The 13,093-nt window shown below is 41.8% G+C and overlaps 3 protein-coding genes across 3 annotated transcripts in view; 2 read left to right on the top strand and 1 right to left on the bottom strand.

Moving 5' to 3' along the window:
• Positions 1-13,093, bottom strand: part of LOC108111047 (nitric oxide synthase) — a 32,866-nt gene that overhangs the window by 12,774 nt on the left and 6,999 nt on the right. The window contains 7 exon segments of the mRNA XM_017220376.2: positions 67-248; positions 1,269-1,443; positions 5,058-5,197; positions 5,939-6,080; positions 6,734-6,825; positions 8,639-8,801; positions 8,935-9,071. Of these exon segments, the coding sequence (XP_017075865.2) occupies positions 67-248; positions 1,269-1,443; positions 5,058-5,197; positions 5,939-6,080; positions 6,734-6,825; positions 8,639-8,801; positions 8,935-9,071 (1,031 nt within the window).
• On the top strand, positions 2,058-3,453 carry LOC108110412 (lysosomal aspartic protease). The gene is given in 1 exon segment (XM_017219482.2): positions 2,058-3,453. A coding segment is annotated over 1 exon segment (1,275 nt). The 3' UTR covers positions 3,333-3,453.
• LOC108111048 (lysosomal aspartic protease) lies at positions 3,629-4,970 on the top strand. The gene has a single exon (XM_017220377.2). The coding sequence runs from the start codon at positions 3,657-3,659 to the stop codon at positions 4,833-4,835; it is 1,179 nt and encodes a 392-aa protein (XP_017075866.2). The 5' UTR covers positions 3,629-3,656; the 3' UTR covers positions 4,836-4,970.

Raw genomic sequence — 13,093 nt, 5'->3', positions numbered from 1 at the left:
AAACTCAACCCGGCCATAAACAAACACAGAGGATATAATCGCCGATCTGGGCTTGGGCTCTCTCACCTGAGTTTGGACTCGTTCTCGAAATGCTTCATGAAACTCTCACTGGCCGTATGGTGATCCACAATGGTCACGTTGCGACTCTGGTACGAGTGCAGCACGGCGATGTTCATCTCCACGACGGCCTTATCCTTCCACAGGGACGTGGGTGTACGGGTGTCCAAATTCATTTTCAGTGCCACCGTCTGTGTCGAGTTAAAAATCAATTTTGTTAGTGCCTAATCGGTAATGGATGAGTGGGTGATTCGTTCTAATCGAATAACGTTGTCGATTTTCGATTACAGTTTTCGGTTTTGCGGCCAGAATTTAATAATTACTAACAACTGCGGTGGCAGCTCTCGGCCAAGGCCCAACAAGTGGCCGGAGGCCCCGTACCAGTTTCCACTTTCCTCTTACCAGTCAGAAGCCACCACCACCGTATGTCAATTATGAATTTAGCCACAGGCCATCGGATGTCATGAGTGGAGCCAAAACAGTGGCTAACTCTGGCCAACGACTGACTTTGATGATGACAAATACCACAAATATAATGGGAAGTGGTTGCCATTGCACTCGTATCTCACACCATAAGCTATGCACTGAGCTAGCTACGACTATTAACTCTTTAACTTTGAACAAAACGCTTATTAACATTACTCGTATCAAGTACTCCCCTAAAATAAATTTAACTTAAAACTACTGTGAGTGCACATAGGCTCTACTTTTAAAGGATGCATTTACCTGTCATAAAATAAAGTCTGATTTCCGGAGAAGAGCTAATGGCATTTCCGTGCTGCTGAAAACTAATTAGCCTGGGGGATCGATCATATTTTTACTACACTATACTGCTATATTTAGTTGCAAATATCACGTGAGAAAGTACTTTAACTGCAAGTCTTTAAAAATTCCCCTTGGCAAGTTAAAGAGCCGCCGTTCTTAAGTGCTGTTAACCAGTTTACACCCCCCACCCTTTGGCACATTGCTGCTGGGTAAAAAGAATGCTGGGCCAGAAAAAAAAGGAGCTTTATGCAAGGACACGAGGAATGATAAAGGCGAGAGTCCCCGGTCTCTGCTCTGCACATTATGCGGCCTTATAATGAAATAAGCGCCACATCGCGATACAGCGACAAAGACATCAAGGACATCATGCAAGGACAATGACGGTATGGGTCGGATATCAATACTGAAATTACTATACATATATATCTCTTTTTATTCGAACTTACCTCCAACATATTGCGGCGATTTGTGTCGCATAAATTCCGGCTACCAATCTCCGTCGACATGTACCAACCGCTGAATGTGGTGGCCGTAAACTGGATTCCGCCCACATCGAACAGCATGCTGGAAACGGCTGGCAGGGCATACCAACGCAGACCCAGTTCCGAGAACCATTCGAATCTGCAACGGGAGCGGAAAAGTGGGTGCTTTTTTATTTGGCCAGTTCGATTGATATTGGTCCCCCAATAGTGGCCACAGGCCGCGATTGTGGATGCAAATCCGTTGGCTATACATGCCATCACCCAGCCAGCTGATGTCTGTCAGACATAAGCTTGACATTGTTTCGACGATAAGAGCATTGGAAGGCTTACTGTTTCTAAATTCCCTTGGACTCTTAAATAATAGAATTTTAACATATTTTAAATATAAAATTTTTAAGATTTTTATAAAGCTCTGTAAAAGCGTTTACGAAGTCGAGAATTAACATGTATTCTAAGCCGATTGTTGCCTTGTAATATGAATGGGAAGCATAAGTAAACAATTATAACTTCGAAAGCATAGGTCAATATAACCGATTTCATTCAAAAGTCACGATGTCACGTAAAATAGTTCTTAGCCATATAGTATTTTTTGTTGTTGATACTTCTGTTCATCTACTGTTTCCAAAACCGTCGTAATGGGGTAGAAAAGATCATATAACTGCTGGCTAGTTACGAAACTCTATCAAAAGTTGCCAACGAAAAGAGTATTTAAGCTACTTCCTTCCACAAAAAGTCACAGTTCAACCCGCAACCATGAAAGAGACACTACCAATTATTCTTTCTCTACTTTTCCTAATGGCCATTGAAAATTCAATGGGCCAACTTAAGAGGACTCCCATCGTTCGGCAGATAAATCAGAACAAGACCCATGCCAATGTGAAGGCAGAAAAGATCATTTTGGCTGCCAAGTACTCGCTGACAGACAAATAATCATCGCAAACCACGCAGATACTGGCCAACGGATTCAATCTGGAGTACACCATTCGGCTCTGTATCGGAACTCCGCCGCAGTGCTTCAACCTTCTATTCGATACTGGATCCTCCGATCTGTGGGTACCTAGTGTAAAGTGCGCGGCATCCAACGAAGCCTGTCAGGTTCACAATAAGTACAATTCAAGTGCCTCTAGTTCCTACGTGGCGGATGGAAGAGGTTTTTCTCTTCAGTACGGCACAGGCAGCTTCTCAGGATTCCTATCCACGGACACTGTGGACATAGTCGGTATGGTGATTAAAAACCAGACTTTTGTAGAGGCCGTCGAAGAGCCGGGTACAACCTTTGTGGATACTATTTTTGACGGCGTTATTGGAATGGCCTTTGCATCTCTCTCTGGTGGACTGACTACGCCGTTTGACAATATCATCCAGCAAAGATTAATCCAACGGCCAGTGTTCTCCGTCTATCTCAGACGTGAAGGCACCTCAGAGTTTGGCGGTGAAGTCATCTGGGGAGGAGTCGATCGGAGTATCTACAGGGGATGCATCAACTATGTTCCCGTCTCAATGCCTGCCTATTGGCAGTTTACGGTTAACTCGGTGAAAGTCAACGACAACCTGCTCTGCAATGGATGCCAGGCCATAGCAGATACTGGCACCTCACTAATCGTGGTCCCTCTTAAGGCCTACAATTCCATCAATAGACTTCTCAATGCCTCGGATAATGGAGAAGGAGAGGCCTTTGTGGACTGCCAAAGACTCTGCAACCTGCCAAAGGTTCTCCTGAATATTGGAGGCACAACCTACTCTCTGAATCCAAAGGATTACATCTACCAAGTCCAGGACAATAACAATAAAACCCTCTGCTTATCCGGCTTTACGTATTTACAGGGAAACCTACTATGGATTCTCGGAGATATTTTCCTAGGAAAGGTATACACGGTGTTCGATGTGGGCAATGAGAAAATTGGATTTGCTAAGCTAAGGAAAAACTCTACTGATAGTAGGGTTAAGACCAGCTATGTTAAGCTACCCTCTAGCTATGGTTTTGATTACTATAGCTACGGCGCTGAATACTCTGGATTTTTTACATAAGTATATTGAAAAAATAAGATAGAAACAGATAGAATGAAAGATAGACCCACGTTCTTTTCTGGTCAAACACCTCATGTCAAAACAGCTGAATAAAATTAAATAAAATCAAATATTTGGTTAATCACTAAAGTTAGTATCGGTTCGGAGCTTGTGTCTACCAAACTGTGCCAAATAAACTGGTGGACGTCAACGATTTCCAGAAATGGAAACTTCCAGCGATATTTATGAACTTAAGGTAGGCAGTTAAATATGGTTAGGCAGCCAGATGTTATTTAAATTCCAGACCGATTGAGTTCTAGTCACAGTCGAGTTCCAACCGTAGACATGAGGCAGTTCTTAGTTTCTTTGGTGCTAATCGGGATCATTGGTCTTTCCGCTGCCAAGTTAAATCGCGTGCAGTTTCAGTGGAATAAAAACTTCACCAAGACCCACGGAAATGTAAAGGCAGAGAAGACCCTGCTGGCGGCCAAGTACTCCTTCTTGACCACCTCCACCAGTTCCAGCTCATCGGGCAACACCGAGATCTTGCATAACTCCCTGAATGCTGAGTACTATGGCGTGATCGCAATCGGAACCCCCAAGCAGAGGTTCAACATTCTATTCGACACAGGATCGTCCAATTTGTGGGTGCCAAGTTCCAGTTGCCCCAAATCGAACACGGCTTGCCAGAGGCATAACAAATACAACTCGGCAGAGTCCAGCACCTATGTGGCAAATGGGGAATCGTTCGCCATCACATATGGAACTGGCAGTCTGTCGGGAAAGCTCTCGACCGATACTGTGACTGTTGCCGGCATTAGCATCGAGAATCAGACATTCGGCGAGGCCCTCAAGGAGCCGGGAACAACCTTTGATGAAGCTCCGTTTGCGGGTATCATGGGACTGGCCTATGAGGCCATCGCAGTAGATGGAGTGACTCCGCCATTTGACAACATGATCTCCCAGGGTCTGCTCGATGAGCCCGTAATCTCTTTCTACCTCAAGCGTCAGGGTACCGCCGTTCGCGGTGGAGAACTGATCTTGGGCGGTATTGACTCCAGCCTCTACACAGGAAGCCTCACATACGTTCCCGTATCGGTCCAGGCTTACTGGCAATTCAAGGTGAATACGATCAAGACCAACGGTATTGTCCTTTGCAATGGATGCCAGGCCATTGCTGATACCGGAACCTCCCTGATCGTAGTTCCTGAGGCAGCCTACAGAAAGATCAACCGCCAAATAGGCGCCACTGATAATGGCAGTGGCGAGGCGTTCGTTAGGTGCGGCCGTATTTCAACCCTGCCCAACGTAAACCTCAATATTGGTGGCAAAGTCTTCACCCTGAGACCCAGGGACTACATCGTCAAGGTAACCGAGAATGGTGTAACCTACTGCATGTCCGGCTTTACCACTGTTGAGGAAATCTCTTTCTGGATTCTGGGAGATATCTTCATTGGCAAGTTCTACACGGTGTTCGACAAGGGCAACAATAGGGTTGGATTTGCCAGGGTGGCGGACTATTAATGAAGTGTCTTTGAAAATAAAAAACAATGGAAAAGAAACTGAAGGATTAAATATATTCTTCTTTGAAGCAACATGTTCTTATCACTGAGTTATTGGTAATAAAAGAATTGAAAACGCTTTATAGTTTTACTGATATTAATATAAGAAGTGCACAAATTGGGTTTTTATTAGATTAATATCACATGACTTATAAAATAGTAGTATACATAGATATCTACTCACTTGGGATGGGTCAGCGGCACTTCCAATATCAATTCGGGCGGGTAATCAAAGTAGTCCGGATCGTGGCCATTGGCCGAGACCACCAAGGGTAGTATGTCCCACTCGGTGCCCTTGCTCTTCCAGCCCAGCTTGGTGCAGACCTGATGGATGGAGATGGGATTGGACATTAAACAAATGTGAATCGGAATCGAAAATCAGCATAAGGCCAGCAGGCCAGTTGGCTAGTAGGCAGGCAGCCAGTGGTGAACATAAAAGTGACATGTGTAAAAATAAATGGGGATACTTTGGGGCTTGGTTTTATATGCAAATACATCATTGGGGGTATGGTAACTTTGGCTGAACTGAACTGAATATGAAACCCATGCCCACACCACATGCTCCATCCACCCACTCACTGGCAGCAGCAACATCTGCTACCGTATTTGTGTTCGTATTTATTGACAGCTTTGTTGTTTGTTCGGTTTTTGCGTATTTAAAAAGAGATTTATTACAACGAGTTATAGAGCGAACTTGCCACCGTTGCCATTGTCGTTGATTTCGTCTGGGCTCTGGGTGGTTTTTCCAACTTGTTGGTTCGACAAAAAGGTCGCCACATGGGATTTCGGGGAAGGCAGGTCAAAGGGCGGGGCAGAGCGATTTAAAGGCAAAAGCAATTGATGCGTGTAAATATTGTGATGGCTGAGGAAAAAGCATACATATATTTATGCATGTATGATATGTAAATTGATAGCTGGATTACGCATAACCACGTGAATAAATGGAGTCTGTTCGATCGCGGTGTGAATATTTTCGAGACTATTTCATTTTTTATTCAAATAAACAGCCAATATACATTGAAAGGTACAAATTGGATAGGATTTATGGTTTTCACTATTACTCACCTCGGTGAACTCCACATTCATGGGATCGCCAATGATTTTTCCATCAGCCTGCTTGTAGCCGGCATAAGATATTAATTGATTATTCCAAATGCGATAATCATGCTTGGCATCTGTGCGTTGGGGAAATATCGTAATGGCCGATCTGCAATGATGAAAATCAATTGATTTTCCAGGGAAAAGCCAAAACAATTTGTGTGTACAAAACATTGAAGTTCGATAAAGTTCAACGAAACTTTGGCAAACCGCCAAAAGCGTTTTACGTCCTAATGTGCGTACAAAGTCAAAAGTGCAACACCAACCGAATCAATTTTGGGGAGTTGAAAAGGCTGGCGCTTGAAATATTCATAGAATCAAATTGGCAGCAGCCCTCTTTGCATTCACCCCTTTCAATTCGGCCAATTAGCAGGGCAAAAACATAATTTGCCAATCACTTTCCACAAACATTCTACTGACGCCTGCCACGTAGCCAGTAGATTATTGCAAATTTTCAAATTTTCAAATTTTGTGTGCCAAAGAGCATAGGAAAATATTAAAAATTAGGTAGGGCTTCGATTTTAGAGCTTAAAACGATTAGCAGTCCATTGCAGTCCTAATTACCATAAGCTGAAAATTAAGCTCTACAGAAAAACCTGAAATTACATTCTGGCAAGAGTGTGTTAATGGTTCTAGCGAAATTGGATGTGTATTTATTATGATTATTATGCAAAATCTGTGTTGATATTTACATATTTTTTCAAAGAAAAACAATTCCTTAATATTTATTTTCCCCAACACTGAACAGACAAATTCAATTACCTCAGGTTGCCTTTATTTGTTGCATATTTAATGTGGTTGCAAATTGCTTCGAACATGCCACTTGTAGTTGTCACATACCGACAGTCAAAGACCTGCAAGATACAACATATAAATTATAGAGATATCAGCTTGTCAACCAAAAATCACATTTCACTTTAGGAGAACATGTTCGGATGTATAAAATGCATGCCAGCGGGGGAAAACGCGACTTCCGCAGAGGGAAAATTACCTAAAATATTCAAATGCTGGCAGAGAAAAGAAGAAAAAAACCCAACAGCACTTGCAGACAGAAAACTAAAAGTGTAAACAATTGTTTTTTTCATGAATTTTAGCTGCCAGCCCCCAAGCCCTAAAGCTGTTCAACAGTTTTTGTTGCGTCGTGCAACGGGGCGTATGATAAATGTGACATAAATTTCTATGTAACTTCTATATTTGTTTTGTTTGTGGCATGAGGTCGCATAAGAGAGTTGTTCCCAACTTGTTCATATACACCGAAACCCTTTTTCAGTTATTTCGCTTGAATGAATTTTTTGCAATATTTCTGTTTAACTGTCGCCTCTCTGCTATCTGGGCCCTTACAATTGTCTTTTTTCACACCTGTTTTTGTGGCTTTGCCTGTTTTTGGGTCTAGGCCAGGATGAAGTCCTTACATTTTGGCTTTATGGGATTTCTATGTCTAAGCCACTCGAAACTGAAATTCATTTCTGGCTAAGCAAAGCCCTTCTCATTCGATTTTCTGCTATGTTGGGTTTTGTTATGTTTTTCCGCAAAACGAGTTTCCTAATTAAGTTTGTAAAAGCGATCCTGAACCCTTTTTAAGTGCTTATGCCACACATACTTCATTTAATTTAAAGCAAAGTTTTCCACTTTTTTATCTTGCCTGAGTGGTGCCGGATAGCTTTGAAAAACTTTTTAAAATTTAATGAAAAGTCAGAGTTGAAAATTAAATTATAATGGGAAATATTTATAGGGAAAGCATACAAGAGAGGGCAATATGTTTACATATGTTGGCCCAGATTTAATGAAATCTGTTTGTAAAAGCTGAGAAAGTTAAGCTTTGTGCTAATACGCTGTTGTTTTTGATCTGAAATTCAATCTCAGGCATCGTATTTCATATTAAAGAAATTCCCTGAGAAGATGTGCTACTGAAAATGACAGTCAGATGCAAATGCATTTATATATACATCTGATATATAATTTGAGACTTGGCTTGAGACATATTGAAGGTGACTTTGGTGTCACTTGTTTTGGAAATCAGCTTGCCTTCTCAAGCCCTCGACGTACACACAGGCAAATCATTCAGGCGGAAATGCAAATCAGTTCACACATTACTAAGCACACACACACACACACACGCACAAAGAGAGACACACAGCCAACTACTGATCATTATAATTTGTATATGAGTGTATATATTTTTGGGTGCATGTGAATAAATCTCCGCCTTGGGCGAAATTTCTTTTTCGGTTAAATTAAAATTTACTAGGATTTGCATTTCAAATTTCAGCTTTTTAGCTTTGTCTTTGCTTATTCTCTTTTCCATTTTCTCTTTTCATTTGCTCGGAACACGCATAAATCTAGAGTAATGTGCCCCAGACAGAGGCACATATATATCTGTCTGTGATTTGTGCTCTGACAAATATGGCTGACAACTCCAGCGCTTGTTTCACCCATATCATTTTTGGGAATTGCTCACATTTAAGCCTAATGTGCCTTGATGAATTGTTATCATATTTTGTGGATGATGAAAGCTGATTTCGAGATTAGCATGCGAAAGGTCATGAATCATTGCAATCCTGGTAAATTACAGATGTGTAAATTTGGCTAATAAAAGTTAAAGATTAAAGATTTTTTTCTGGAATATTTTAATCAAATATTTCATAAATCAGTTTTCTTATCACTTACCTGCAACTTGGACCACTGTATACGGCCAATGCAACGTGAAGAATTGCGCCAGGCCAATTTGGCTCCATAAATTAGCTCGGTTTCGGTTAGCTGATAATGTCCAGAAGTCTCAATGCTCTGGCGCACCTGTTTCCACCGTGTTTCGTGGGCGGTAGATGATGTTCTACAATAGAGATGGAAGATATAATAAGTCACCTGATGGGAATTCCACGTAAAACACAGATAAATTTTAAATATAAAAGCTAACTAAACAGAATAGTATAAACTCAAATAAATAAAGAAATTTATAAACCCACCGCTTTATCGAGGTGAAATACTGCTCCAGGAAGTCCTTGGCGTGTTCCAAAATCAGATCAGGTTTTCGAGCCTCCACCGCCGCATTGCCAATGTTCATAATGCTGCTCGTACAGGTGGCCTTCGAGCAGGAAAGTATCTGAAAAACAAGGAACAGGCGAAAAAATAAGTCATCAAGCCAGAACAGTTTGTCGTCCTCATGTTTTGACAGCTTTAATTAAAGAAATGTAATTGCTCATTTTGGTAATTAAATTTTTATTGGCAATTGCCTTGCAGCAACAAATGAGAATGAATGGCAGTTAGAAAAAAAAGGAAAATGAGTGAAGAACTGGTGACAGATGAGGGGCAGATAGAGAGCAACAATGCTGCGAAAATTAAATTGATAAAAAAATGAGGAAAAGCAAAGGTCCTTGGTGAAGAGTCTTTGCCTTGGAATCAGGGAAAACGTTTAAAAAGCATTTCACTGTCAATTGCGGATGCCGCTTTTCCTCCCCGGTGCGTTTTCCTGTGCTCGCTTTTCCCCGACTTAAGCCCGCTTCTGGGTTTGTTTTTTATGATGCGTGTCGTTGTAATTTTCATTTGCACTGCCTCAGCTCACCTCAGAGTCTTGCCTGCAGACTATTTTCTTTACCTTTTCTCTCTCGGTTCATTTTCCCGACGGTTTAATTTACTCAACGCCCCGCGACTTTGGTCTGTCTATGGCACCTCCTCCAGGACCAAGACACCCGCGGCCATAATTAGTTTGTTTTTCCAGGCAGTTGAGCTCTTGGATTGGCTTGGCAAAGTGCGGCATAAAAACTGCTCAAGTGTCGCAAGTGTCTAACTAAAAAATTTCATGCGGCTATGCTCGCTACAATTATGTCACTCATACGCCCTGTGTGCCGCGCTGAGAGCAGCTTGTTAAATCTGATGAGCGAGTTTAGTGGGTAAGAATGGTAAAAGGGGAAAATTAACTGTTGAAATAAACCAGCGATTCGGGGTATTAAATTGTGTTATGGCCACTTTGGCTGAACTAAACGGATTAGGGATGTAAGCACTGACTTTCCTGTTGAAAAGTCAAATTAAAAAGAAAACCATTTCAGATAGTGCTCTTTAAAGTAAATGATACTAGCTCATATACTTTCATTTGGTTGTTAAATCTTTATTAAATTTATTTTTATAGTGAGTGTAGGGTTACACCTTTATCCCAGATAAATTAGAAACTAATTAAGTAAGAAAGTAAGTTGAAAATCGGATTCCGTAGGTAAAATGTAATACTTTTCAAATGCCTGGCCAGTCGTTGAGGTAATAAAAGTAGTAAGGCTAGTAAAAGTGCTAAAGGCAATAAAAGTTGGAAAAGCAATACCCGTCAAAGTATCACATTGGGCAAAAGGCTGTTGGGGAAACTCAAAAGATTAGTTTGTAGACGAACGCATAGGTCACATTTTAATGTGGAGCTGCGATTTCCGGAAAGAAACATTAATTTTGAAACGTTCACTCCTGCCACCGCCGCAGCCGCAATAAACTGCCGTTGCAACTTAAAGCCAAGCCACATACTTTGCTTTGTATGCACATAACAAAAATGCAATTCCTCCTGCTTTTCCTGGTCTCCGGCCGCATAAACTTTGCCAATTTTCACTCAGCTGCACAAGACAAATTTATGCAGTATGCAAACAGCAACCGAGCCGGGGAAGACCAGGGAGACCAAGGAAAACAACCCAGCAGCCCAAGCACACGAGTGACACATGACGAAAATTCGTTAGTTAGCAACAGGGAGGAGTTATTATTCTAATAAGCCGGAATCAGACGCGGAATGCGTCTGGCTTAGTAGGGAAAATGATTATTTTCTGTGAGCTAGAAGCTCATGAGGCAGCGCAAAAGCTCAAAAGTTCTGGCTTTTCATTTTCATTCGCAGCGTAGCTAATGAATTTTTTGCTGCTAGGGTAGGAATGCAAATAATTGCCAGCGCGAGGGACTGGTTAGCACTCAAAGTTGTCCAAAATTGTTTTATGTAAATATAAACAGGAGGGCGGAGGAGCAATCGCAGCGGAACCGGAAATTGTTGCAGCTGCCGAAATAAATACGAAAGGAAACGGTCGGGTGGGGGCGTCTTTCCGCCCACCCGCACATATTTATTTACAAGGCAAGGAGCTTAAAGTTTGGCGTGTAAGTTTGGTTTTCCTCAGGCAAAGTGGCAGCCCCTCGAGCAGCTGCACTTCCACCTCCCCCAGCGGACTTTGCCCGCCAAAATTGCTCTTTTTCCGGCTTCTCCCAGTGTTTGCAGCAGAATTATGCCCTTCTGCCGGGGAAAGTGAAAGAAGTGCTGCCGGAATAGCCCTGGGATATGTTTTCACAGGCAGCAACGAACTGAAGATGCTCTTGCTGAGATTGCATTGAAAGGTTTGGCAAAAAAAAATAATCAAATTTAATAACTTAAGTAGAAGCCTCTTTAAGATGGTGAGGTGGCTATTTGTACTCCTTTTGTACAGTGAATGCTCACCAAACACAAACTTATTTTAAAACTTCAACTAAAAACTTCCCGTAGCACTTAATCGCTTATGTGAAATGTCAGTAAAAAGTTAACCAAAAGCCAACCAATAAAAAAGTTATTGGCGACATGACAAGTCAGCTTCCACCGAAACATTCTTATGAAAACATTTTCCAGCCAATTGAATTTCCGGGCAAGCCATTGGCATAAGTTTCCCAAGACGCTGGCTTTCTTCCGGAGCCAAGGCGAGCGGCACTACCATGGAGGAATTCAAATATTAACTGCATTCTGCGGCAGTTAAGTTTGTTTTGCCACTTCTGCCTCACCTTTTCGGCAACGAAATTGCTATTGCGAGGCAACTGACACACAAATTAAATGAAAATGCTGGCTGTGGTAATGAAAAATTCAACAGAAATATTTTCTCACAGTTTTTGGTAGTCAAGTGCATGGCCTTAACACTGCTAGCCAAATAATAAAGTTACTCAAGGGCAACGAAAGGTACTGTAAACCACAGTAAGTAGAAGCCAACGAAGCCATCAACAGGATACGGATTAACTGAAATCCTCGCAAGGAGCCAGCAACTTTGCGGTAGTAAAGTTTTATTAACTCTGATGGAGTGGAGACCCTTTCTCCACATGCTTAACTCACTAAATCCCGAGTGTTAAATGCCCCCAATGTAAACTTAATGTTTGCAACTTAAATTGCCGGTCCATCGTTTAAGCAAGCATTCATTATAATTACCTGAAAGTCGGAAAAGAGAGTCGTTGGTAGCAATTTGCATGTTGTTGGAGTGCTTAAATAAAATTGCCAACTGGCTCATATACATTTTTGCATTGCATAATTTTGCGAACATTAAAAGGCAGCTTGGTGCGAGGGCGGCGGCAAAAGGGAAATGAAATTTGATTGTGAAAAAGGATTCGTAGCGCCATTTCCGTTGTTGGCGTTGATGCTGACTTAATTAGCATAGAAAGTGTAGAGCTGAACTGCAGCGGCAACTGCAATCCACTCTGGACTTTTTGGGGGGTCCCAGGCTAATTGGGGTTAGGTGTCTCAACTTTAAAACGACTGACTTCTGACACCGCCGACTTGCCACTTCGCTTATGCAATTTGCACTTTGCACTTGCCACTTGGCACTTGCTACACCCCAGTCGGCTTAATGAGGTTCGAACCAGCGGAGGAACAGTTGCTGAATCAGTTTTGGCCGCGCTAGATGAGGTGGCCAAATTAAATTATGCAGATTGTGAGGCCACCATTCGCTGGAAGCCATCCAAAGACATTTGCTTAATGAGCATAGAGAATTTCGAATACGGAAATATCACACAACTTAAACGTAAGTTAAAGCATCCTTTCGATGCTCAGTTCTCTCTTTATAAAAACTCTTTTAGCTAAGATAAAGCAAAAGAATAAATATACTCCTTCCTCATTAATTATTTAAAACTGGAAGAACAAAAAAAACTTTTCCATCTAAATTTTGTCGCACGTAATAGCTCAGCATTTCCCCTCCCAAAAAAGGAACCCCATTCACCACATTAGCCCAAAAATAGTATATAATTTTACACCCACAAAGCAGAAAAAAAATGTAGAAAAATGAGCCAACTTCAGGCCACTTTATTACGATGGGAAAAGTTTTGTGGGCTGGGCAAAAAAAGAGAGCAACCGGGTCCTTTATTTAATCCGCCATCCAGCCTGGGCAC

The sequence above is a fragment of the Drosophila eugracilis genome, unplaced genomic scaffold (genome assembly GCF_018153835.1).
Source record: "Drosophila eugracilis isolate 14026-0451.02 unplaced genomic scaffold, ASM1815383v1 contig_2152, whole genome shotgun sequence".
Lineage (NCBI taxonomy): Eukaryota > Metazoa > Arthropoda > Insecta > Diptera > Drosophilidae > Drosophila > Drosophila eugracilis.
The sequence above is the reverse complement of the archived record's forward strand: the minus strand, read 5'-3'. Positions and strand labels throughout refer to the sequence as shown.